We start from the raw sequence: 25,855 nt of genomic DNA on the forward strand, positions 1-25,855 counted from the left end.
ATTCTAGAAAATATTTTCACACAACTGGCATTGAAAGCCCAATCGCTTCCAGAAGGACAAATACCTGTTGTTTTTAGGATGAGCATCCAGCTGATCTCCAGCACAGGGTGGAGATCTGTCCCACACCTGGATGGTTCCACCAGCTCCATCCAGAGCCATTGGAACTGTGCTGCCTCTCTGGCCACATCCAGGGGGAATTCCCTGCTGTGCTCTGGTGATGGGGAGAGCATTTGGAGGGAAAGGGGATTGCAGCAGGGCTTGAGAGCATTTAGGGGGAAAGAGGATTGCAGCAGGACTGGGGAGAACATTCAGAGGGAAGGGAAGAGCATTCAGAGGGAGGGGGGATAGCAGCAGGAGTTGGGAGAGCATTTAGAGGGAAGGGGGATTGCAGCAGGGCTGGGGAGAACATTTGGAAGGAGGGGGAGAACACTCAGAAGGAAGGGGGATTGCAGCAGGACTGGGGAGAGCATTCAGAGGGAGGGGGGATTGCAGTAGGGCTGGGGAGAGCTTTCAGAGGGAGGGGGGATTGCAGCAGGACTGGGGAGAGCATTTGGAAGGAGGGGGGATTGCAGCAGGGCTTGACTTGTACCAGGGGTCCCTCAGAGCCTCTCCCTGCTGTGGCCAGGCTGGCATGGCTTTCTGCTGTCCCAGGGTGGCAAAGTGGACTTTTCACAGAGTAGGGAAAGCCCTGCAGGCCATGCCAGCTCTGACACCCCTCCCTTGTGCTTGGCAGCCCGGGCCAGTGTCCCTGTTCCACCCCTTGAAGGCCACCCTGGAGCAGACGCAGCCTGCGGCCTTCAGCAACGCCAAGGCCTTCCTGCGCCAGAAGAGCTCGGCCTCCCTCAACAACGGGGGAGCCCTGTGAGTATCCCTGAGCCCTCCAGAGCCACCCTTGGGGTCACCCCTGAGCTACCCCACCTCAGAGTCACCCCTGAGCCCCTCCAGAGCCACCAAACCTTGGGTCACCTCTGAGTCCCCTCCAGAGCCACCCTTGGGGTCACCTCTGAGCCACCACACCTCGGGCTCACCCCTGAGCCCCTCCAGAGCTACCAAACCTTGGGCTCACCCCTGAGCCCCTCCAGAGCCACCAAACCTTGGGCTCACCCCAGAGCCACCCACACCTCAGGGTCAACCCATCCACCACTGCTGCTCTGGTGACATCAAAGCCAGCAGCCCCTTCTCACCATGGCTGGGACAATTCCCATGGTGGCTCTGCTCCTGCTGTGGTTATCCCAGTGCTGGTGGCATTGGGATCTTTGTGTTTCCTTCATGAATCCTCACTGGGAGCTGCCCAGGGTGAGTTTGCTCACAGGAATTTGGGACCATTGCAAAACAACCAAACAAACCCCAGCAATGAGGTTTTGGGAGGCCAAAGATCCTTGGGAATAAATTCAGTCCTTGAGCTTGTGGCACTGGGCAGCAGCAAGTGCTTGCCACAGCACAATTTGTCTCTTTGGGGAAATGATCCCTTCATGGAGAGCTTTCCAAACACTCCTGGTGACAGTGATCCCTTATCAGTTCTCCATTTCCTGCTCTGCAGGTGATTTTCCTCTGGATCATCAGTGCTGTGGATTTTTAGTGACAGGCAGCTGAGGTTTAAACATCCCAAATAATCCTGATGGGGAAACCAAGACTCGACAGCTGAAGGGACTTCAGCATGGTTGAGGTGTTTGACCAATGTCCAGCTGGCTCTGCACACAAAATCAGCTTGAATTCCCAAATTCTTCATTGTCCATCAGGATTTAAGTGGCAGAAGTTGTTTTCCTTAATTATTGAAAAAAAAAATCATGGTTGGTTTGATTTCCTTGTTCTCATGGGATCTTCAGGCTCTACAGGAGAATAACCCAGGGCACCTTAGAGCTTCACCAGCCATTGTGCCCATCCTGCAACTGATTTTCACACGTGAAACCCCAAAGGGCGCTCGAGTTTGGTTTGCCAAATTTAGCAAAATCTCTTTGCAAAAGGATGAATCTTTTTCCTCTTTTTCTTTGGACAGGCCACCCCCAGAGGGAGGGATCAGAGAGTCCAGTTCCTGGGGTACCCAGCGCACCCAGGATGTGTTTTATGAAACCAGGAGCCCAGCTTTTGAGCGAGGCCACTCCGAGGAGATCCCCATTGAGAGGGTGAGCAGATGGGGGAAAGGGGGAGGAGCAGGTTTTAGAGCTCTGGTAGAATTCAAGAAAATTTAGAAAATGGTTAGAAAAAGCAGGTGAAGACGGGGTGAGATGCAGGAGATTTTAGGGCTGTGGTAGAACTCCAGAAATTTAAGAAAATGTTTAGAATGTAAGAACTCCAGAATTTAAGAAAATATTTAGGTGAAGATTGGATGAGATGCAGGAAATTTTAGAAAATACTTAGAAAAAGCGGGTGAAGACAGGGTGAGGTGCAGGAGATTTTTAGAGCCGTGGTGGATTTTTAGAAGTTTTAGAAAGTGTTTAGAAAAAACAGGTGAAGGCAGGGGGACCTGCATTTAGCAGGAGATCTGTGCCTTGAGGGAAGCATTTTTGTGTCTCTTGTTTGCTTTTTTTTCTCCATTGTGGAGAAATCCCAAACCTGGCAGGTCCCACAGCCAATCTGGACGTGCTTTTCCTGGATTCTGTCTGGCTGCCATAGATTACCTCAGGCTTTCTCCTCCCATTTCCCAATCCCATTGTCCCAGCTCAGGTGAGGGGTTTGAATGCTCAGAATGACCTGAGGGGTTTCCAGGGTCACAGCTGGGGCTCCTGGCTGGTGGAACAGCTCATCCCACTGCTTGTGGGATGTCCTTGCTGAGGACAGAGTAACCTGGGCACTCCACGATGGGAATAAATCACATGGGACTCCATTTTCTTCATGGTGGGAAAAAAACCCCTTCTTTATTCACAGAACTCCTTTTTATGCAGTTTTGCAGACCTCATGTGTGACTCCCATTGGTCAGGAGCTTTCTTGCCAATCACTTTATTGGTCAGTAACAAGTTGTTATTCTGTATGGATTGGTCACTCCAATCCTTGATGTGTACGTGCAGGAAAAAGTTCTTTGTACAGATAGTTTTCATTTTTCTATCTAACAGTGTAAAAACTGTTATAAAACTGTATAAAAACAGTTTTAACCCAGGAACAGATTGTTATGCTAATGAACTGCTCACACCAGGATTGCTTTCACATGGGAGCTTGCACAGTGCTGGCTTGACTTAGAAGAAGTGACAGGCCAGCCAGAGCAGCTTGATTTTATATGGCTTTTCTTTAGAATTTTTCTACCTTACTGCAACACTCCACAGCTCTTCAGTTGCTCTCTTTGCCACACCAGCATCTCTTTCAAGTCAAATCAAACTTCCAAGAAGCTGATGGTGGCTTCAAAGCTGACAGTCCTGTTCTTGCTACTGAACCCATTCCATGTTTTGATCAGGTGGTAGAAATGAAGGAGATCAGCCCCACAGTTGCCAACGGAGAGCCCCAGCCAGGCCTGGAGAGCCAGGGCCGTGCAGCCTCCATGCCACGCCTGGCTGCTGAAACCCAGGTGAGAGGTGGGGATGTGATGGTGGGAGACTGGGAGCAGGCCAAGATCTCAGCATCTTCTCTCTGCTTGCCATGGGCTGGAGCTGGCTTGGGAATATTGGTGTTAAAAGATGTGGAAACAGGAATCCAGGCCTTGTGCTGGGATGGCAGGGGGGCTCCCTGCAGGGCGTGGCCAGGAGTTCCCTGCAGGGTGTGCCAGTGATTCCCTGCAGGGTGTGCCCAGGATTCCCTGCAGGGTGTAGCTGGTGTCCCCTTCAGGGAATGGCAGTGATTCCCTGCAGGGTGTGGCCAGGATTCCCTGCAGTGATTCCCTGCAGGGTGTGGCAGTGATTCCCTGCAGGATGTGGCAGTGATTCCCTGCAGTGATTCCCTGCAGGGTGTGGCTGGGATTCCCTGCAGGGTGTGGCCAGGATTCCCTGCAGTGATTCCCTGCAGGGTGTGGCTGGGATTCCCTGCAGGGTGTGGCCAGGATTCCCTGCAGTGATTCCCTGCAGGGTGTGGCCGGGATTCCCTGCAGTGATTCCCTGCAGGGTGGTGTGGCTGGGATTCCCTGCAGTGACTCCCTGCAAGGTGTGGCAGCTATCCTGTGCAGTCACAGCACTGTCCCCAGTTTTACCCCTCCTTGCTAGCAGCACAAAGCAGCCCAGGATGATCCTGCTGGCTGGGCCACCCAGGAGTGTCAGGGTCACTATTTGGGGACAAGACCATTTGCAGGCTGCGTTCCTGGAAGGCACATTTCCCATTACCTGTGTGTTGTCTATCCAGCCAGCCAAGCCGTGTTCCTGTGCCCCATCCTTACAAAAAGCTGCAGATGTGCTGTGACACACACAGGTGGATGCAGCAGGCACCGGGACTACCAGGGAGCTGCACTGGGACACTGACTGTGCTCCCTGTGTTTTCCTGTACTGTGACCTTGGCCACTAATTTGGTGTTGAGGATTTCCCTTGTTGATTTATTGAACTTATTTTTCAAAGAAATCTCCTCACTGGGGTTGACTTTCACAGCAGCTTGTGGGCACTGCTTAGTGTGTAGGATGTCACAGATCATTTTTGGCCATTTCACACATTTGTTGCTGTTTGTCCCCAATGCTGCCCAGCCACCATCCTGTCTTCTCTGTCACAACATCTCACCACTCGTGTCCTGCCTCATTCCCAAGGCCTGATTCACACAGCCAGGAGGGAGCAGCCTGGCCTTGTATTGCCAGCAGGGGTCTGTGTACAAATCACAATCAGGACAGGACTGCTGGGAACGTGCCTTGAGCTGGTTTATTTTCCAGCATCACTCTCATTACATGGTGATGACAATGGGAAGATGCCACCAGCTCACATCCCAGGCAGCAGACAAAGAACGTCATGTTACAACTTCATAAATTTTTTCAGCAATCACACAAAGCAAAAGCACATTGACAGTAGTTCTATCCAACCACTATAAGCACACATACCTTTGGTTAAAGCAGTGCTTGCTTATTTCAAATACAATAGCTGCTTGTGAGCCTTAAAACACAATGCACAGAGCTCCATTATCAAGCTTCAAACTTCCTAATATCTTGCTAGATAAACTTTTCTGTAGCTTAGGGAGTTATTCGTGTTAATATATATAAGCGTTAATACACAGACAATTGTTCTATTTGTTCCTGCTTTTCTACTTTTTAAATAATTTTTCTGCTGACCAATCTCATGGCTACTGTTTAGCTCTAATCACAGTTTTGCTGTCTCTGAGGCTGCCTTTTGCAGCTTTCCCAAAACCATCTGATTTTGTGGATTCCCACACCTTGGGCTGTTTCTGTGGCTCTCCCTGGGGAGCAGAATGTGAAGATTTGCTGCACCCTAAAGTGAAACCCTGTGTTGTGCACACAGAGAAATAGCTCCAACAGGTGGAATTGTTGTGCCAACATGCTGGAGGTGCCCCTTGCCAGCCAGAGGATTTCCCACTTGGCTCCTGGCCTTTGTGTGAGCCCTGGGATTCTGAGAATTATCAGAAGCACTCCTCACTGTGCTTACTAAAAGCAACAGCTCACAAAGCAAAGCTTTCCCCTTCCCAGAAATTGTCCTTTATCCTAGACCACAGGCAGCCTCCTCCTTCCTTGGCAGTGCAGCTGGCAGAGCCTTCCCTTGGGGAGCTCCTCTCCATGGCAGTCAGAGTGTCCCTGACAGAAGCGTGCCTTGTGTCCCCAGGGTGTCACTGCCCCTCGTGCCACACCTGGGTGTGAATCAGGCCTGGAATATCAGATCTAACCTCATTTATAATACAATGTTCAGTGGTTGTAGCTTGGGTGAATAACTGATGTCCTTTCTGTGTGTGTCTCCCCCTCCACGCCCCCCACCCTCCCTCTCACATGCTGCTCTGCCCCTCCCCAAACTTTTGAGTTCTTTCTCTTATTTGCAACGCTTTCTGTTCCTGGATGCCTCCCTTTCTGTTTGCCTCTCTCTTTTTATGTCCCACTTATTTAACAAAACCCCTCCTCCTGTGTTTCCACCCTCCCTCTTTGCTGTCCTGCCCTCATCACCTCCCTCCCTGGTCGTCATGGTGTCTGCTGCACATCTGATGTCTGACACTGGCTGTACTGTGGGGCTGCTTCCAATAATGTCCCTCACCTTGTCCGAATTGTTTGCAGAGGAGCAAAGCACGGTCACCTGGGAGTTACCTGGCAGTATGTAGTTTGCACTAAATTGTATCCTATTAAATTCACCTTAAGAATTAATTAACCTTCCTTTAACCCTTGACTTTTCTCCCCTCTCATCTGGAGTCGCTCAGGCACAGCCGCTCTCTCTCTCTCCTCACTTTTCCCTCTGTCCTGGTCGCACGCTGCTCGCTGCTCGTTCTGCTAGCAGGGCTTGGCTGGGTGGTTTGCTTTTTGGTTTTTGTATTTGTTTGTTTTCATGCCTCATTGCTCAGGAATTTAGGCAGTGAAAACAGTCGGGTTGGTAATGAAGAAGCAATTAGGAGCTCTCTGCAGGGGTGCATGCAGTCTCCCGAGGCTTTTTGGGAGCCTGTGCCTCCCATAACAAGAGCCTTGCCAGGATTTATGGAAAAAGGATTGATTGCTTTGCCACTGATTCGTGTCAGTGAGAATTCTGTCCTTGGAATAAGTGTGGAAGCAGGACCAAAGCCCAAAAAGAAGTGTTCGTTTCTTGTCAATCTATGTGGGGTTTTTTGGTGGTGGTGGTGGGGTTTTTTTTTTTTGTTTTGTTTTTTTTGGGTTTGTTTTGGGGTTTTTGTTGTTGTTTTTGTTTTGGCTTTGGTTTTGTTTGTTTTTCTGTTGCTTTCTTTCTGGCAGCCCTGTATGGATTTTGAAAATCTGGATGTGTTTTTTAGTGGGAAATATTTCACTTCTCACATTTTTGCCCATCAGACTGTTGAGTTTACAGTCCCGTGCTTCCTTGCCCCAGCTGCAGGCTCAGCACTAAACAAGGACAGACACAAAGCTCCTGAGTATAATTTCTTGTCCACACAAATGAAGGCCACGAGAGGTGACACTAAAGCAGCACAACGTGGTCCTGCTGATGGAATTGGTGCTTCCAGGGCCCCACCAAAAGCTGTGCTGGACTCCCTCATCCCAGCCTTGTGCCTCTGATAAATCTTCCAGCACCAGGATCCCAACTGCCCTTCAGTGGGAAGCACCAAAATGTGGGTAACTGCCCAGTGGTGCCTTTACAGCCAGGATAATCTGCCCTCAAGGGGAGGAAGAGTGGTTTTTCCACTCAAAATAGCGAGCAGAGCTATGAAACAATTGGCCTTGCCTTGGGTAAATATCACAAGGGAAGCAGAGATCTGGATTTTGGGATAAGCAAACAAAAGAGAGCAGACAGGAAAAATAATACAGAGCTCTTAGGAAAGGTTACAGTGAGCAGAGTAAATGTTCCCTTAGAACTGGTGTTGGAGGGAGTTATTGGATTGGGAATTCAAACAAGTGTAAGGCTGAGGGACTGGGGAACATCCTGAATTTTACTGTCAAGCTGGAGCACTGTGCTCTGAGATCTCTCCTCTGGCACATGGCTGGGGTGCAGTGACAGACCCAGGGAAGCATCCAGAGGATGGATGAGCTGTTGTCTCCACACAGAGCCAGCCAGAGGCCAGCAGAGAAGGAAATGTGGGAATTGTCCCTGTTATCTGAGCTTTATCCCAGAGCAGAGGCTGTGAGAGGAGCTGTCCTGCAGGACACTTGTCTGGGGCTCTGCAAAACCTTTGTAAGGTTTTGTACCCAAAGGGAAGGGAGCAGGGTCTGGAGCTGCCCCTGGCACAGAAGGGGTGTCCAGCAATGCTGTTGCAGCTCTCAGTGCCCAGATGTTTGGACACAAATGTTTTAAAAACAGCAATAGCAAACACAGGTATTCCTTTCTGGAGATGTCATGGTAGGATTGCAGGATGTACCCACTATCCTTGCCCCAGGCAAAGGGCTTCAGGTGAGAGAGGTTTGAATGTTTGATGGGAGTTGTGTTCACTGCAGGGAGATAGAAGGAATCTCCTGGTGGCTTGGCCTGTACCTCCCCTGATTCCTGATTTTTCTTCCCCTCTGTGTGGTGGTGCTCAGCAATGCTACCTGCTTTCCTCTTTGGAGCTGCTTTGGGATGCAGGCCCTGGAGCAGCTGTGGGTGCCCCTGGTGTTGGAGAATTCCCCTTGTGAGGTGCTTGGCTGCTGCTCTGCCCCGTGTCCCTGCTGAGCTCTCCGCTGGGTGTGCTGTGCAGTGCTGCCTGTGTGTGATCCCCATGGATTGGCACTGGGAGCTCCCATTCCCTCCCCAAATTGCACACTCAGTCCACATCCCACAAACCCTCCTGCCCGCTCCATTTGTCTCCAATTAACCATTTCTCTCCTCGCCCTCCTTGCCCCTTTCTCTGGCTGTTTAACCCCCTCCGTGCTGGGAAGCAGGCAGCCGAGCGGGGCGCGGCGCCTTCCCTCACCCCGCTCCGTGTCCCTCCGTGTTCCCCGCAGCCCATCCCGGACACGAGCCCCATGAAGCGCTCGGTCTCCACGCTGGCCCCGCAGCGCCCTCACGCCATGCACCTCTACGAGTACTCCCTGGAGCGCATGCCACCAGAGCAGGGCCACCACCACCACCACCACCGCTGCCACCGGCGCAAAGACAAGAAGCAGAAGTCCTTGGATAGGGCCGCCCATCGCATGGCTGATGGACAAGCTGGTGAGTGCTTGGCTGTTGCCCTGATTTTTTAAGATTTTTCTAAGCCTTCTGATGTTTACATTCTTGTAGCAAACTGTCTTGGTTTGGAAAGACAGGAGTCTGCTAAGGAAGGCAGGAGCCTCCCCTGAAATGGAGAATGTAAACCCTCCCCACCCCTCCGAATTGCTATAAATTTTAAATTAAAGGGCTCTCAGGAAAAAAATATGGGAGCAGGAAATAACAGTTCTTTAATAGGGAAAGAAAATAAAAGGATAAAATCAACAATGCAGTACACTAGAACAACACTGCCAGAGTCATAACCCAACCTGACACCCTGTGGGTCAGGGTGTTGGTGGCAGTCCCATTGGAAATGTGGCTCAGCCCTCCTGCAGTGTCAGGGGTGGTTCTGCTGGAGCAGGGATCCTGTAGAGAAGGATGGATTCTGCCTCTGAAGATCCAGTGGAAGAAGAGGCAGCTGCTGTTCCTCTGGGAATCCATGGAGAAGCCGTGCTGGTGTCTCCAAACCTCTGGATTATATCTGGGTAGCAATGCTTGGCTCCTCCCTCTGGGCTCACATCTCCCAATGGGATGTTATAGTTCTTATCAGCCATGCAGGGACATTCAATGGCTGTTATCAGCAGATGTCCCCTCCCAGGGGGTGTGAATGTGGTCACTCAAAGAGAGAGATCAGGCAAACTGCCCACTTGACAAAGGTGATCTGCCATACAGATGGCAATGGAAAACATCTTGCATTGCAATCTGGAACACAAACTTTCTTGTTGAGAAGGATGAAAGTTTGACAAGAAAGTCTCACAGATATCGGTGCTTAGCAGAAAGATTTTCAAATGTAGAGTCTGATGAAGGAATAGAGATGGAAGCAAGTTTTGATCTAGAAGAAAAGAATTGCTGAGCCAGTCTCACTGGATAACCAAGGAGGCAAAGGGTGTGTTAGTTAGAAGGGGGTTTTATGGCTTAGAGCAAAGGATAAACCAACACCAAACAAGAAGATGTTTTTACCAAGCAGAAAGAGAGCACAGGCAAACAAGGCAGCAAAGCTGCAAGTAGAAAAAAGGTCTCAGAATTTTCCACTGCAAGAAAACGGAAAAACAACTCTAGCTTAAACTGTAATGTACTGACTTTGAGTGATTGGAGAATAGTGACATGAATATGGTAATTACAGTAGTTATGATAGGCTGTAGATAATAGTTAAGGTATAGATTGGTTCTGCTGTATGAAGATGCTCAGCAAAGCAAAGTATAGAATGCAATGTAACCAAAAGAAAAGTCTAGAATGCATTGTAACCAAAACCAAAGGGTCTCCAGGCCTGCCTGCAGCTGGAGCTGAGAGCTGTGGGCACAGCTCTGTCACCCATGACCCTGGGCTGCTGTAACCTCTTGGATGGAATAAACTGCATTTTGAATAGCTGCCTGGAGTCCTGCAATCCCTCATTTCAGCTTTTACACTTCTCACACACTTTCTGTGAATAACTCATTGTTTTGCATTCTTTTATGGAGGAGGAGAAATTTGATGGACTGTTGGTTTGTCCAGTGTCATTGGAGGGGTGGCACTGTCACCCTCCAATCCACTGTCACTTTTGGAAATCTATAAATGTTGGAGTCAGAAGATAAACTTCCCTTTTTTCACCTTGAGAGCAGTGGTGTGTGCGCTCGTGTTGTTTCGTGTCCTATAGTGACACTTTGCCAACAAGGATTTGTCCCTGGGAGGTCAGCAAGGAGATGTACATCCTCTGTCTCCGTCCCTTCTGGTGGGATTTGGGGTCCTGATTGTGTGGAAGAACCTCCCCACCCCACACACTGATTTATTAAAAAAATATGGATATTGATCTAGTACCAATATCCAACTGTGACAGACAAAAACTCTCTAACAATTTAGAGTTAGAAAGTGTATGTTTATTGTGGGATAGCTCCCAAATACACACTGCAATTTACAGGTGATAACAGAGTCCTTTTATCTGTGCAAGTATTGAATACCCAGAATACAAATGCATATTCATAACTCTGGTACATCCCATTCCCCACTTCCCATGGTAATTAGTTCAAAAGTCATTAAGCATGTGCAGTTTGTTCCTTGAAATGGGTCTGTGGTCCCTTTCATGGGGAGGGGCCCCAAAAGGAGGAAGGAAATGAAGTCTTCCTTGTTCTGTCCTTTCTACCTTTTCAATGCAAACATGACAAATGAACCCTTGGTAGAACTCCCATTCCCCACCTTTAATTAGTTTCAGAACAGAGGAGGCTACAATTGTCATATGTTCCTAAAAGCTATTTATCAGTTTCTATATTCTTCATTATAATCCCAGCTAATCAAACATTGTGTTCACAAGCAATCAATTATTAGTTAACTACTTACTCTTAACTTCATCAAGGTCTACCCATTTATTTTAATTAACTCCAATAAAACTTATCTCTAACTAAAATCTTAGCTCCTCTAAAATTTCTAAATTCCTTAAAGTTTATGTCTCAACACGCTGGTGACCCCCTACCCAACGTTCTCCTTTCAGTAGCCCAGTCTGGAGAGTCTTCTTCCAAGGACAAGAAGCAGGAGCGTGGTCGCTCCCAGGAGAGGAAGCAGCACTCCTCCTCCTCCTCCGAAAAGCAGCGCTTCTACTCCTGCGACCGCTACGGCAGCCGGGACCGTGCCCAGCCCAAATCTGCTGACCAGAGCAGGCCCACCTCGCCCAACGGGGGCCCAGAGCACGGCCCACACAGACAGGTGAGGAGAGGCAGGGTGGGGAAACAGCCCTGAGCTCTGCCAGGGGGTTGTGCACCTTTTCCATGTTTTGTTTAAATTAGAGGAGGTGGAAAGGGCAAGGAAGGTCAGGCAGTTGCAGATAAAGCCATTGAGGTCCTGCTTGGGGCCTCATACCAAGGTTGGAAAAATCCTCTGAGTCCAAGCTGTGCCCAATCCCACCTTGTCACTGGCCCACAGTGGTGGGCTGTCCAGGCCTTCCTTGGACACCTCTGGGGCTGGGGACTGCAAAACTGCCCATGGAGGCAGCCCCTTCCAATGCCTGTCCACCCTTTCCAGGAAGAAATTCCTCCTGATGTCCAACCTGAACCTCCCCTGGCACAACTTGAGGCTGTTTGCTCTTGTCCTGTTTCCTCTTACATGGGAGCAGAGCCTGACCCCCACCTGGCTCCATGCTTCTGTCAGGGAGTTGGAGAAAACAAAAGGATCCTCCCTGAGCTTCCTTTTCTCCAGGCTAAATTTAGTTCTCCTTTCTTTTGTAATTGTGAGGTGCTCAGGTCCTTGGGAGAAGCTGAGCAGCTTCCCCTGGATGCTGTAATATTCCTGGTCACTGGGAGAGCCAGGCAGGGCAGAACAAGCAGTGACTGACAGCCTGATGAGTTGATAGGAAGGAAAAAGTGCTCTTTAAAAATTAAAGGTCTGGTCTCAAAATGTTAGGTTGGGAAAGGCTGAGGGATTGTTCAATGCACTCATGTCCTGCCTTGGGAGAATGTAAACAGAAATGGGAAGACAGGCCCTTTCCTTTCACTCGTGGCATTTGTGTAAATTACTGCAGCTTAGTTCACTCTCACAAGGCATTATTAGTAACCCAGGAAGCTGCCAGACCCTTCTACCACTCCAAAATCAAATGTGTAAGATTAAAGAGGAGAATGTGAACGCATTTCTGTTAAAGGGACTTGTTAAAGCCTGTCCAAAAAGCTTTTGGTTATTTTTTCAGAAATTGGCTATTTAATCCAAAGGTACTTCATTTCCAACCTGCAAAAAACAGTCACCCAGATCCTCCTTCCATGCAGAATCCATAATAATAATAATAACGACCCATAATCCAGTTCTGGCAACAGAAATAGATTAATGGGGTCCTAAAATGGTTTGATTTGGAGGGGACCTTAATGCTCATCTCTTTCCAACCCCCTCCTGTGGGCAGGGTCATCTCCCACAAACCCAGAATGCACAATTGTAGGGTGAAGTTCTGCACAAACCCACCCCAAAGCAAAACTGTAAAAAAATCAACAATAATTAATAAAAATCCCCAATAACTCAGGTTTTTGAGCTGCTCCCAGGCCAGGTAAGGCGCATGTCAAGCCCTGTATGCTGTGGGTGCCTCCCCTGGGCAGTGTCCCCTCTGTTGGAGCCATGTGCCAGTTTGCGTCCTACCGATGCTCTGCCCCTCTCTGTTCCTACTGCTCCCAGACTTGAACTCTCCAGCTCTTCACATCTCGTGTTGAATTATCTCTCGAGAACCTCCCGCCCCAACTGTGCTTGTCTAAACTCTCTCTTTTTTTGCTTTTCTTTCCTCTTGTGACTCGTCTCCGCCTTCTGTTGCTTCTCCTTCTGTTTGATACCTGCCTGCTTTGTGTTTGTCTGGTGTTTCCCTTTTTTTATTTTTTGATTTGCTCTGTTCCAATTTTGATGTAGGGCAGTGGTTCAGTTAATGGGAGCCCCTTGCTGTCGACATCTGGTGCTAGTACCCCCTGCCGGGGTCGGAGGCAGCTCCCACAGACTCCACTGACCCCACGCCCCAGCATCACTTACAAGACCGCTAACTCCTCGCCCGTGCACTTCACCACTTTCCAAACCCCCACGTTCTCCCCGGGCCGCCTGAGCCGCGGGCTGTCCGAGCACAACGCGCTGCTGCGGGGGGAGCAGCAGCCGCCCCCGCCCGCCGTGGCCCGCATCGGCTCCGACCCCTACCTGGGCCACCGCGACGATGCCGCCGCCGACAGCCCGCAGCGCGCCGCGCCGGAGGACACGCTCACCTTCGAGGAGGCCGTGGCCACCAACTCGGGCCGCTCCTCAAGGACTTCCTACGTCTCCTCCCTGACCTCGCAGTCACACCAAATCCGCCGGGTGCCCAACGGGTACCACTACACGCTGGGGCTCAACACGGGCCCCGGCGCCAGAGGACGCAGTTACTACCACGAAGCCGATGAGGATGACTGGTGCTAGCGGCTCGGCGGAACCCTGCGAGGTGTGCGTGCTTAATAAGGATGAGTTTTATCATCTGGAGGGCTGGGAGCTCCCGTGGGGGCCCGGGGGCAGAGGCAGCCGGCGGGGCAGCCCTGAGGACTGCTCAGCGCCCGGGGCCGGAGATGCCCCTGCAGCCTCTCTCTCCTCTGTTGTTCTTTATTTTTTTCCTTTTTGATTTGTTTTTGTTTTGCACTAGACAGATGGAGAAAGAAGGCTCCCTCCTTCTGGGGAAGGCAGCGGGAGGAGCACATCCCTCACTGCCCCCTCCCCACTGCCTTGTCTAGTCCCGAGACACGCACCAGGCGCCAACCCGGCCACGGAAGCGAGGAGCCGGGAGAAGAGCGATCCTCACCTTCCACGGTGGAAAAGCAGAACTGTGGGTCCTTCTCATGATTGGCGCAGTTTTGTTGGGCTATTTCTTAATTAATTTACCATCATAATTCCCCCCTGCCAGGGTGGGAGCCGGGGGTCACAAAGGGACTCGCGCGAACAACGCTCGCCCCCCGCGTTTTGTCTCGTTGAGCGCTGAGAAGGAAGAGATGCACCCAAGAAACTGGGAGAGGAGAAACACAGCCCAGAACAAAGGACAGTCCTTTGGGACTTGATGTTCAGCCACTGCAATCCTTTAGGGCAGAGCTGGTGCCACCCCCGAGCTGACCCTGCTGTGACACCACTGCCCTGGGGGTCTCTAACGTCACTCACCACATTGGGTCCTTCACACTGACACACGGTAAAGCCACAAGAGAGCTCCTTTGTAAGGACTGTTTCCTTGCTGCTGAGACTTTTCAATCCATCCCTCTCTCCTGTTGACTGCAACACACCCTCACTGTTTTGTCTTGTTTACAATATAAGCTTGATTTAGCAAAAAACAACTTAAAAAAAAAAAGTCCACAAAAAAAAGAACAACCCAAACAAAAAGAGGAAAAAAAAAGCGTAGGGTTGAGAAGAAGAAATGTTATTGGTTTTATATCAAGCTATTAGATAGAACTTTAACTTTTCATTGTGTGCATTTTTGTAAATTGTACAGTAAAAAAAACCAAAAAAAAAAAAAAAGAAAAAAAATTTCCTCTTTCTGTAGAGAATTAGTCCAATTGTCATTCCAGGTCCCACCGTTTCTACCGAATGCTCCAGTTGTTCACTACTAAGTGCCTAACCTTTGAAATCTTTCACAGTGACGATGCAACCTCTTGCTTCGAGGCATCAGAGCTTGGGCGAGCGTGGGGAGGGCAGAGGGTGTGGGGCCGAGCAGCCGGAGCCTGGAGGGGCCCTGGGGTCACTGTGCCCCAGGCTGGGAGCTTCCAGTGGGGAAGGCAAATGTGCTTTGGGCTTGGTTTGGGTTTGGTTGGCCTTTTATTTTATTTTATTTTATTTTTGGTTAGAATATATAAATAGAAATATATATATATAGATATACTTTTATGGGTGAGAGGGGAGTGATTGCAGCAAACAAAGCTGGCCTTGTCTCATTGCCCAGTGGAGGAAATGCAGGTGGGAAAGGGCAGCATCTGCAGGGGTGTTCCTGCAGGAGGAGCAGCATCTCCCACAGGCCAGCTGAGAGAGCTCTGGCCGTGCATCACTGGTGTGGAGGGCAGTTGGAATGAGTTGTTTTTATTGCCTGATAGGAGAAGGTTAAAAAAAAGTGATGATAATAATAATAATAATAATCCAAACCTCTAACTCTGATTCTCAGGGATGAGATTTCTGCGTTCTTGCAACGACTCTTGTGTTGGCTGGTTTCTTTCTTTTGTGCCCGTGTGGATTCCTGCACTGTGAGCCTGGGATAAGGGCAAACCTGTTGTGCTGGCGGGGAGGGAGGCTGGGGGCAAAGCCTGGCCAGGACCTCCTGCCCAGGGCTCTGCTGAGCCCTTGTAGGGCTGGTTCGGGGCACAGGGCAGCCAGAGGACGTGGAGAGGTTAAAAGGTGAAAGGAGGAAGGGTGGGAGGTGCTGGGCACATCCCTAAAGACGCCGCTAGGAAAGAGGATAGGGTTGGAGAGGTGAATTTTTTCAGAGGATCTACCAAGCCCCAGACCTGTGGAACTTCTCCAGATGCAGTGGTCGTGTGGGGTGGGTGGAAATCCCACTGGCCCTGGTGATCTGTTCTGTCCCTGGGTTGCTTGGAGGGGATCAGGTGCCACCAAAACGCTCAGGAGGTCTCATGCTCTCAGCAAAGTCTGTCAGCCTCAGGCAGGAGCAGTCTGCTCTAGGGTGGTTCTTCACATCTCCTGTAGCTCTTCTCTTGAGGAAACTCAACCCGGTTTTGTTCCCTCCGGTGTTTTGTTTTAATTTCGTTCTGTTCAGTAGCAATCTCTGGCCGATCTCATCCCTGGATTCTGCTAAAGGATAACTCCTGTCTGTATCTCTGTCTCTGTACTCGTGTGCACTCGGAATAAAGGCAGTGTGGTAGCCAGAGGTCACGGCTGGCATTCCTGGCATTCCCAAACGGAGGGCTATGCAACCAGATGACACGTCCGGACACACACCCACCCCACCACCACTCCAAGACCTTCATCCATCTGTAGCTTTAGCTGCTGGATTTTCCTGTTTCAGGCTTCAGCACGATTGTGACCAAATGTTTTATACATTTTCCTGAAATGAAGGCACAAACACTTTATTTGAAATTTTCCAAGGGAACGTTCCTATTTTACTCCAGGAAGTCGAGGGGAAGGGACAACACCATCTCTCTGCCCATGCATGCAAACACTGTACCCACACTGGAAAGCAACAGAGATGTCTTTCTGTACGGAATAATTCTGTCTTTTCCCCCTTTTCCTCTCCCATTTTCCATCCCCAACCCCACAGCCCTGCACTAACACAGCTTTGGGTCATCCCAATTCATAGGCAGAACACGAAGAAGAATCTCAAGTTGTCCAAATCCTCCACCCGCCTTGTAGGGGTCGATGACAGTGACAGACAAGCCTGACCACAATTATCCATAACCCTTTCCTGACATTTTTTACAGCCTCTCTGCTGTCTCTCCATCTTTCCAAGAATCCTCATAGTGAGTTGCCAAACTTGAATTGCACCGATCAGTTTTCTGCATCCAGAACCAGTCTCGTAGTGGCTGTACTTTGAATAAGTAATGTTTGCATGTAATATATATACATATATACATATCTATAAAAAGTATGTGCATGGAAAATGTTTATCTTCGTACTTTTTTGATACAATGTATTCATCAGTTGTTAATTTTTAATTATATTTGATATAAATTTGGGGGTTTGTTGCAAAACTTTATATTTAAAAAACAGTGTGAAAAACGATCAAAGTTCCAACCATGCAACACAAGTGGAACTTTACCCAAAAAAAATAAGGGAGAAAAAAATTGAGAAAAAAAAAAAGGTTCTGTGATTGCCTAGTTTGCTGCCTGAGTAATATTTATCAGCCAAACTTTGAATTCTGCAGTTGTTTCTACAATTCCATTTTGTATGAAGCAAAGTCCTTGAATTAAAATAAAAACTTAGCAAAAAAAAACCAACCTGAGCAATTCCCAGACGGTGTGTGCGGTGTGCCTGCTGAGCGGGAGGCGCCGAGGGCTGGCTCCGAGGGCCTGCCCACCTCCAGGAGTGACAGCCCGGGAGAAACTGCATCCCAACCTGGGATTTTGCAAGGAATTGACCACGTCTGTGGGGTTTTTTTTGTCCATAGAGGCTTCACAGATGCTTGGTTTGAGTAGGAAGCTGTTTGGAAATTTGTGGTGTGGATCCAGCATGGAGATGGCAGTTCCTGGAGTCCAACAGGCAGCAGAACTGTAGTTGAGGGTTAAAATCCCCCAGCAGTGATTGATTCCTGCCAGGTTTTTAACAGAGGGATGTTTCTCCTGTAAAATGCTGGCACAGGCTGCCCAGAGAAGCTGTGGATGCCCCATCCCTGGAAATATTCCAGGTGAGGTTGGAAGTGGCTCTGGACAAGCTGAAGGTGCCCCTGCTCATCCCAGAAGGGTTGGACTCAAGGATCTTTAAAAGGTCTAACCCTAAACCCACCCCAGACTATCCAATGTGCTGGGTGTGTGGCTTCCTTTGGCTCTAACCCTGACTGAACCCTGGCCCCACTCCCTGCAGGTGTTCCTGGGGCTCCCTCAGAAATCAGCAGCCTGAGCGCTTGGATTGGTGTCAGAGTCTGTCATGTGCCCAGGCCCTGCCGTAGCACCTGGAGAAAACAGAGTTAATCTTACTCATACTTGTGGAATTAATTGGAAGTTGGTACTTCCAAGGCTTGCACTGAGCAGAAAAACCCAAGGGCTGTTGGGACAGAAGGAAAGAACTTCTCATTTCTCTAGATAACTGGAGAATCCCCCTCATTCCTTTCCAGGGGCAGAAATCCACTGTGTTCCTCCTTCATGGGGTCTTCTGATGTCACACAACACCAAGGACTCTCCAGAAATTCTTGGATGCTGTAGAGCACTTTTTAGAGCACAAGGTCTTGAGTCTTCTTCTCTCTTGTTGCAACTTTTCTGTGATGAGACCACCCAAGGTCCCTGCCTGAGATTTGGTGTGGAATGAAAGGAAAAGGTCCTCAAGCCCCTGATCTCCCGGTCAGGCTGGAGCTTAGGAAGGAGATGTTTGGTTTGAGGTCACAGTTCATGGTTAGCAAGGTTTGGGGCAGGAGAACTTTCCATGGCTTGCAGCCTGGTCTGTGCAGGGTTTGGGGTTCTTGGCTGGATGACACTGAAGAGTAGGATTTTTATTAAGTTTTTGAAATATCCCAAATAAACTTGAAATGGAGATTTCTGAGCAGGGTCCAAGGGAAGGTTTGAAGTGGAGGATTTGGGAATCAGTGTGGATCAGTGTCCACCCCAACCACTGAGGATACCCTGCAGGATTTGCTTCACCACAACCACCTGGGGAGCTGGAATCTGCCTGGGGAGCAGCTGAGCAACCTCTCCCCTTCACACCTGGATCACAGAGACCTCCAAACCCACTTTACAACCCCGTATGAGTTTTTAAATCCTAAAAGCCTTTTGGTGACTCTCTGCCCTTTTAAAGTATTTCTTTTCCTTTCTTTCTCCTTATTCCACTTGTGTTCTTTGGGTGCAAGGCAGCAATGAACCCATCAGCTTCTCCAGGGCCTGCTTGGGCCCTGGGCTGAGGAGCTGGAGCAGGCAGGATCCCTGATCCCACACTCCCACGCCTGAGATGCTGGAGGTGGAACCTCTGGGTTTGAGTTCAGCTAAATCCCAAAAATGGCTTTATTTTTGTTTTTCATCCCATTCCTGGTGGAACATTTTGCTGTCAGGGTGTTTGCCCCCCCAGGGGCACATCTTTCTAGCAGAGACCACACGATTTCCATTCCCTTCATTCCCTGTGGATAAAACCTGGATCAGCTTTTCTGAGACCAGCACCCCACACCCGGTTGTGCCATTAGGGGGTAGCATTTTCAGGCTTTTTCTACTATCTAGGGAAACAGAAAAAAATTGAAAACCACTGATTCAAATGGCTTGAGAGTCATTCCCTGGAATATTTGTCTTGGGATGCAGAAAATTCAGGCACACCTGAGTTCAAGGTGCTCAGGGAATTTGGCTTTTTTTATTCCCTGGAGCATGAAAAGCTGGGATCATCTACAGATTCCTCATTCCAGCCACATTTCAGACAGCACCCACAGACTCCTACATCTCCTCACCTCCAAGGTGACAGATTACTCATCCCAGTGTATTCATCCCTCTTTATCAAGCCTAAGCAGATCTCCTGATATTTTCCAGGCTGTGAAAACACCGTTTTCAGAAAGTGCCTGATGGTGATAACAAACCTCCACTCAACGCTGTCACTCAGCACATTCCAAAATATTTTGCAGAAGAGGCAAATTTTGCATTTTTATGTGATTTAAAAAAAAAAGTCACTTGAGACCCTTGAAAGGGACTAAATTGCCCAGGGTCACCCAGCAAGTGAGGACAAGGTTAAGGTTGTTCTGTGTCTTCCTTCAGGCTTGGAGTCCCTGGGGTGTGCAGGGTTTTTTTTACATCCCCAGGTTTTTGGTAGGATCCCAGTGAGGGTGGGGGGGTCGCTGGGAATTTGGCATCTCCTTGGAGGGAATTAACTCGGGGAGAATTTGAAGGGGAGAGCAGTAAGAGAAACGCTGGAAGGTTTGGGGACTGAGGGATGGCAGCAAAAGGTGCCCTGGGGCTCTGAGAAGGGTGTGCAGATATTTGGGGGTGAAGTTTGGGGTGGGTGAGTCAGCAGAGAACAGAGATCTGAGCAAACCAACCCCGAGAGAAGGGATGGAAATCCAGAATGGAGCCCCTCCACCCAAGGAGGGAGGCAGGAACAAGCTGGTGGAGCAGAGCTGCTAATTCAAAGCATAACAGTATCAATAACTGGAGTTTATTCATTTTAGCCTCACTTCCACTTTCTGTCATTACTCTGAAACAGAATATCCCAGCCCTGGCTTTGTCTGTGTCTATTTTTATTATTTCCCAGGTTCTGGTATCCTTTTTTTCTGCCGAGCACACCCAGAGGAGGAGGAGGAGGAGGAGGAGGAGGTGTGTTCCCTGTCCAGCTACTCCTGCACAAAAGGCTGGCACACCCACAGGGGTGGAAACCTGAATTTTCTCTCCAAGGGCTGAGGAGGGCGTGGATGTGGTTGTGTCACTGGATACAGCAGATGAGAGGGTGGTTATAATAAAGAGGATGCTGAGCCGAGAGACAGGACTGTGGCACAGGAATCCTGGGAATTTGACAAGGGGATTTTCCTCCTCCTGGGTTGGAGTGTTGGAAAGACCTGGTTCTGCAGGGGATCCACCAAAACCAGACCTGGTTCTGCAGGGGATCCTCTGAAACCAGACCTGGTTCTGCAGGTGATCCACCTAAACCAGACCTGGTTCTGCAGGGGATCCACCAAAACCAGACCTGGTTCTGCAGGGGATGCTCTGAAACCAGACCTGGATCCACCTAAACCAGACCTGGTTCTGCAGGGGATGGTCTGAAACCAGACCTGGATCCACCTAAACCAGACCTGGTTCTGCAGGGGATCCACCTAAACCAGCCCTGGTGGGATGTGCAAGGAGCGAGGCAGAGTCCACGGGTCCCCAGCAGGGGTGGGGTGCCAAGGGATGGGACATGTGCTGTAGGGACAGATGGTCACACCCAAGGGAATCAATCAGCGAGGTTCTGGAGGGAAAGGCAAACCTGTGTCACGTGTTCTTGACAAATAAAATCCTCTCCATGGCAAAGCAAAGGCTCCTGGAGTATCTCTGACCTTCATTTGCTCAGCAAGCCGAGCCAGTGTGGCAGGGGAAGCCCCTGGGAAGGGGCACAGAGGTGGCACAGCAGGTTTTGCGCTGAGCTTGGCTCATGTCTCAAGCAGGATTTCAGGTGGGGATTCCAGAATCTCTTTCCCAGTGCCACGGTGTGGCATTCACCAGCAAAATGACAGCTGGGTGTCACTCCTGAGCATCTCCTGCTCCCTGGCAGGGATGTCCAGCTGGAGTTTGGTTGCCTGTCTCTTGCTGAAGGTTCCCAAGTCTTTTGTGTCTCTGCATGATTGCTGCAGGGAAAATATTGTCGTGGATTGGGAATGAGCCTCCCTCCCCATGGGCCTGAGCCAAAACCCCCCAGGGGATCTGTGAGCACCCAGAGCTTTGTCACTGTACACATGGGGTACAGTGGGACACTGCAGAGCTGAGCAGGTGGGGTGTGCTATGGGGTCTGCAGTGGGACTGGGGCTACTCCCTTTTGGGGTGAGCTGCAAACACCTCCCTTGGGAGCGTGGCGTGGCTGGGGAGGACCTGGCCTGGCTCAGATTTATCCCCCATGGCCAGTAAGGGGCTGGACTGGCCCAGACCCTGAGGACAGAGGGGTTATCCCGAGTCCAGCTCTCACTGGAGAGCTGGGGAGCCTCACTCACCCCACAATGCCCGGGCAGGAGCTGCTCTGTGCTCCCCCTGCAGGAGCAGGGCCGGTACCCCCAGGGGGAGCCGGGCACCCCGAGAAACACTCGCAGTGAGGTTTGGGCATGGGAGGATGTGGGATGGCTCCTTTACCTGCGGAGGGCGAACCAGCACGGGAGGGGGTGTCAGCAACCCCTGCGGACCCCGCGTGTGCGTGTCTGGGGTGTGTCTGTCTGTCTGTCTGTCCGTCTGTCTGTCTGTCCGTCCTGTCACCCGCCGAGCCCGCACGGGGTAGGGGGGGGGGGGAGATAGGAGAAACCCCCACCCCAAACTCCTCATCCCCGGCGCGGCTGATTTTGGGGAGGGGGTGCTGTGGGAGCCGGGCGGTGCGGGGCAGGGCGGGGGCCGGGCCGGGGCCGGGGGCGGGGGCGGGGGCCGGGGCCGTGCCTGTCCCGGCGGCGGGGCCGGGCCGGGATGCGGCGGGGCCGGGATGCGGCGGGCGCGATGCGCGGCGGGGCGCTGGGGCTGGCGCTGCTCTGCGCCCTCTCCCTGGGCCGGGCAGCCCCCGAGCCGGGCTCCGGGCTGGACTCAGGTAGGACCGGCGGCCGGGGGGGGTCCCTGGGGGCTCAGCGGGGCCGGCGGGGACATCCCGGGGATGGATGCGGGCGGTCCCCAAGGGATGCGCTGGGAGCCGGGCACGGCCGAGAGGGGAACGGGGAAAGGGAGCGGGGGGGCTCGGCCGGGACCCCCGGGGATGCGGGGATGCGGCGGCGGCTCCCGGCGGTGCGGGTGAAGGGGACTCCCCAGGTGCTCCTCCCGGCCATGGGACAGCCAAAAATGTTATGGGACAAAAAGGTTCTGCCCACGGCGAGGGGCGTCCCCCTGAGCTGCTGGCGGCGCTGGGGGAGGGCAGGGACGGAGCTTTGCGGGGTCCCTGTGTCACAGGGGGGCCTGGAGGGATCCCCCCCGCGGGACAGAGCAGGGGGATTGCTGGGATTTGTGTGTGGCTTCTTGGCTGGCTCACATAATAGAATCATGGAATCCCAAACTGGTTTGGGGTGGAAGAGACCTTAAAGCTCAACTTGGTTCTCCCCCTGCATGGGCAGGGACACCTCCCACTGTCCCAGGCTGCTCCAGCCTGGCCTGGGCACTGCCAGGGATCCAGGGGCAGCCCCAGCTGCTCTGGGCACCTGTGCCAGGGCCTCACACCCTCACCCTTGAGTATCATCCAGCTGTGAGGCTTTGCCCTTTGGTCGCTGCTGCCCGGGCTGGGGAAGGTCCTGAGCTCAGGTTTTATTCTCAGGTTCTCAGGTTTTATTGTAGATCTGACTGGTGCAATCCTCCAAACGTGGGGTTTTCCTGGGCTTTGGTCTAAACCAAGACACTTTGGGCTCGAGGCTCTTGTTCCCAGGCAGTCCCTGCTGATGGAGCAGGCAAGGCTGTGTGGTGGCTCAGCTCCAGGAAACTCCCTCGAGGAGCAGGAGGGGAGTGAGGGGCAGCTGGGCTGGGCTGGGCTGGGCTTGGTGCCTCTGGAGCTGGGCTTGGCTGTGGGAGCTGGAGCAGTGACGCCCCTGGGGTGCTGCTGTGCCTGGCTGGGTGCCCTGGGTGCTGATCCTGAATCACTGACGTGTGCAGAGAGTGCCAGAGGAGAGCAGCTCATGGCTGGAGCTGGGATTTGGTGTTCAGGTCTGGTGAGACCTTGTGAGGTTCTGTGTCCCCTTGGCTCCAGCAGTGGCAGGGAAGAGGGCACAGCACGTGGCAGCTGTGACACCTTAGGGAGGAAATTGGGCTCATTTCTTAGGAAAGAAGGATCCCTGTGTTCTTTCCTCCCTCCGGCTCAGTCAGGACAGGGTGATTTGTTGCTCCTGGTTCTCTGGGTGGGCAGGAAGCTGTTGGTGTTCCTGGTGTTCTGTCCCCTGTGACCCAGCTCCCATGTCCTTCAGCACTTATCAAATCCATCCCATGAACTCTAAACTGTGTCAGCTGGAGCACCAGGCACTGGGAATGGTGCAGAGGATGATTTTTAAGGGAGCAGTTACTGAACTTGGATCTATTTTTTGTGGTTTCATAGAATCCCAGAATTGTTTGGGTTGGAAAGGACCTTAAATCCCATCCAGTGCCACCCCAGCCATGGCAGGGACACCTCCCACTGTCCCAGGCTGCTCCCAGCCCTGCCCAGCCTGGCCTTGGGCACTGCCAGGGATCCAGGGGCAGCCCCAGCTGCTCTGGGCACCCTGTGCCAGGGCCTGCCCACCCTGCCAGGGAACAATTCCTAATTCCCAATATCCCATCCATCCCTGCTCTCTGGCAGTGGGAGCCATTCCCTGTGTCCTGTCCCTCCATCCCTTGTCCCCAGTCCCTCTCCAGCTCTCCTGGAGCCCCTTTAGGCCCTTTAGGGGCTCTGAGCTCTCCCTGGAGCTTCTCCTCTCCAGGTGAGCACCCCCAGCTCTCCCAGCCTGGCTCCAGCCCTGGAGCAGCTCCATGGCCCCCTCTGATTCTTTTTATTGAAATGCCCAAGAATTTCCCTGCAGTGCTGTGGATCTGGCACGGGGCTGGCACTGGCAGGGATTTTTGCATTTGGGATGTGTGGGGTGGGATGAGCCCCAGCTGCCCCCCTGTCCTCACAGCCTGGGGCTCTCCAAGGTTTGCTGGGCTCCCCCCACCATTCCTGGCTGCTCTGGTTCAGGAGGAGCAGAAAGTGAGGAGCTCCTTGGTTCAGTGGGAGCCCAGCAGCCCCTGAGCCACTTTTCCCTCAGGAAATGCCATAAGTGGTAATTGCAACTCCACTCTGCAAAGCACAAAACTCCCCAAAATCAATCCAGAAAATCCCATCTGGGAATGAGATCCAAAAAGGAAAGTGCACAAACAATTTGCCATTAATTAAAGCTGGAGTCAGCCAATTAAAATCTGCTTAATTAAGGGATGCATCTGAAAATGCAGGGCTTGGCTCCTGCAGATGGCATTTCTTGCTTGAGGTTTTGGGAAAAGTAATTTTCCAGGAAATTATCCTGCTGGAGGCCTGAGATTCCAAAATGTCGGATCCAGCATTGGGCAAGGTGCTCAAATCTGGGGTCTTTTGGGAATGTGCATATGGACTTGGTAAAGGAAACATTGAACCTGATGAAAATATGGAAAATTAGACATAAGTTGTGTTGTATCAGTGCTGTCTGTGTACAGTTGCATGTGTTTTATATATATATTTTTATATAAAAATATATTTATTTGTATTAAATCATGTTTGTTTGTGATGCTGACGCTGATAATCTTAACTAGTTCCAAGTCCAGCTTCTTAAAATCCAGAAATCCCAGATTTGTACTCTTTGTGCCATTTCCATTTGACCCTCCATGCTATGGAGTGGCAGGACGCCCTTAATTAGGCAATTACATGGAATTACCAATTTTTTTCCCCTTGACAAGACCCTAAATTGTGCATTTAAAGTGGAATAAACACAGGGGTCACTGCCTGTGCCCCCAGCACCGAGAGCAGCTGGGAGCCTTCCCCTGAGGCTCTAAGAACCAAACCCTGGGGGCTCTCAGGAGTGCTGGGCAGCCCAGGCAGAGCCCACCAGGATATTTTTACAACCCAGCTTTTATCCCTGAGCTCCTTTGTGGGCTCCTCTTTGTGCTCCAGAGGAAGGAGGAAAAAACCTGCCTGGGTTTGTGCTTCATTTGAAGGATTTACTTATGTGAGCTCTGCGTTTGCTGAGCATCATTTTCCAGCATTTTCTGCTGGATGAAAGAGCCTCTTCCCTAAAATCCTTTTATCTGGGAATAGGGAGGAGGTGAGTTCCTGCGTTCTCTCAAACACCTTCTCTTGATCCCCTGGGGCCGTGTGGTTGTACCTCCCTTGCACTGACCCGGGCACACCCAGGTGCCTCTGGCTTGGCTGCTGTGGGAATTCCAGCCTGGAAATGGCCCCAGTTTCCTTGGACACAGGGAACAAGAACAGCACTAGTAATCCTGAAGTTAAGTCTCAAATCCCTGTTGCCAACCAGAAAGATGCTATAATAGAATTTATTCATCTTCAAATGAGGGTAAAATCAGGATCTGATCGTGTGGGAAGAGCTTGGGAGATGACTGTGGGTTTTTACAAGTAGTTTTGGAAGTGAGCAGTTGTTGTTTCAGGTGGCAGTGCCATTGGTGGCCAGCTGCCCAAAGCACCCATGTAGGAACCCCCAAAGGATGATTTTCCTTCTCTGGAGCAGAAGGTGCTGACCCAGGGCCTGCCCTGCATTCGGGATGTGGCACATGGGGGACATTTTCCTGCTGTCCCAGCTGTCCCAGCCTCCTTCCCAAGGTGACAGGAGACACAACCCTGATGGCACAGCCCTGGGGATGGGATTTGGGGTGCAGGGACACTGAGGGGTGGGTGCACATCCATCCTGGGCTGCCAGACCCAGCTGCTGGGATGGTGCTTTTTGCTCTCTTTAACTTTGGAGCTGTTTGGATTGGGTTGAAAAGGACCTT

At 51.2% G+C, this 25,855-nt stretch overlaps 2 protein-coding genes across 9 annotated transcripts in view; both read left to right on the top strand.

Annotated features, from left to right (window-relative positions):
- The window catches only part of CACNA1B (calcium voltage-gated channel subunit alpha1 B), a 330,224-nt gene extending 313,165 nt beyond the window's left edge, over positions 1–17,059 (top strand). For 4 of the 8 annotated variants that reach the window (XM_054516966.1, XM_054516959.1, XM_054516963.1 and 1 more), the window contains 6 exons: positions 734–861; positions 1,997–2,123; positions 3,386–3,496; positions 8,429–8,636; positions 11,134–11,345; positions 13,017–17,059. In XM_054516966.1, the coding sequence (XP_054372941.1) occupies positions 734–861; positions 1,997–2,123; positions 3,386–3,496; positions 8,429–8,636; positions 11,134–11,345; positions 13,017–13,547 (1,317 nt within the window). In that variant the 3' untranslated portion in view covers positions 13,548–17,059. The remainder of the gene's footprint in view (positions 1–733; positions 862–1,996; positions 2,124–3,385; positions 3,497–8,428; positions 8,637–11,133; positions 11,346–13,016) is intronic. The other 4 variants (XM_054516961.1, XM_054516960.1, XM_054516962.1 and 1 more) reach the window with 4 other exon arrangements.
- A 4,823-nt stretch (positions 17,060–21,882) lies between these two features.
- The window catches only part of LOC118693554 (collagen alpha-1(I) chain-like), a 95,550-nt gene continuing 91,577 nt past the window's right edge, over positions 21,883–25,855 (top strand). Inside the window, 1 exon segment of the mRNA XM_036394218.1 lies at positions 21,883–21,980. Within this exon segment, the coding sequence (XP_036250111.1) occupies positions 21,893–21,980 (88 nt within the window). The 5' untranslated portion in view covers positions 21,883–21,892.

Source organism: Molothrus ater, chromosome 20 (genome assembly GCF_012460135.2).
Source record: "Molothrus ater isolate BHLD 08-10-18 breed brown headed cowbird chromosome 20, BPBGC_Mater_1.1, whole genome shotgun sequence".
In the NCBI taxonomy this organism is placed as follows: Eukaryota; Metazoa; Chordata; class Aves; order Passeriformes; family Icteridae; genus Molothrus; species Molothrus ater.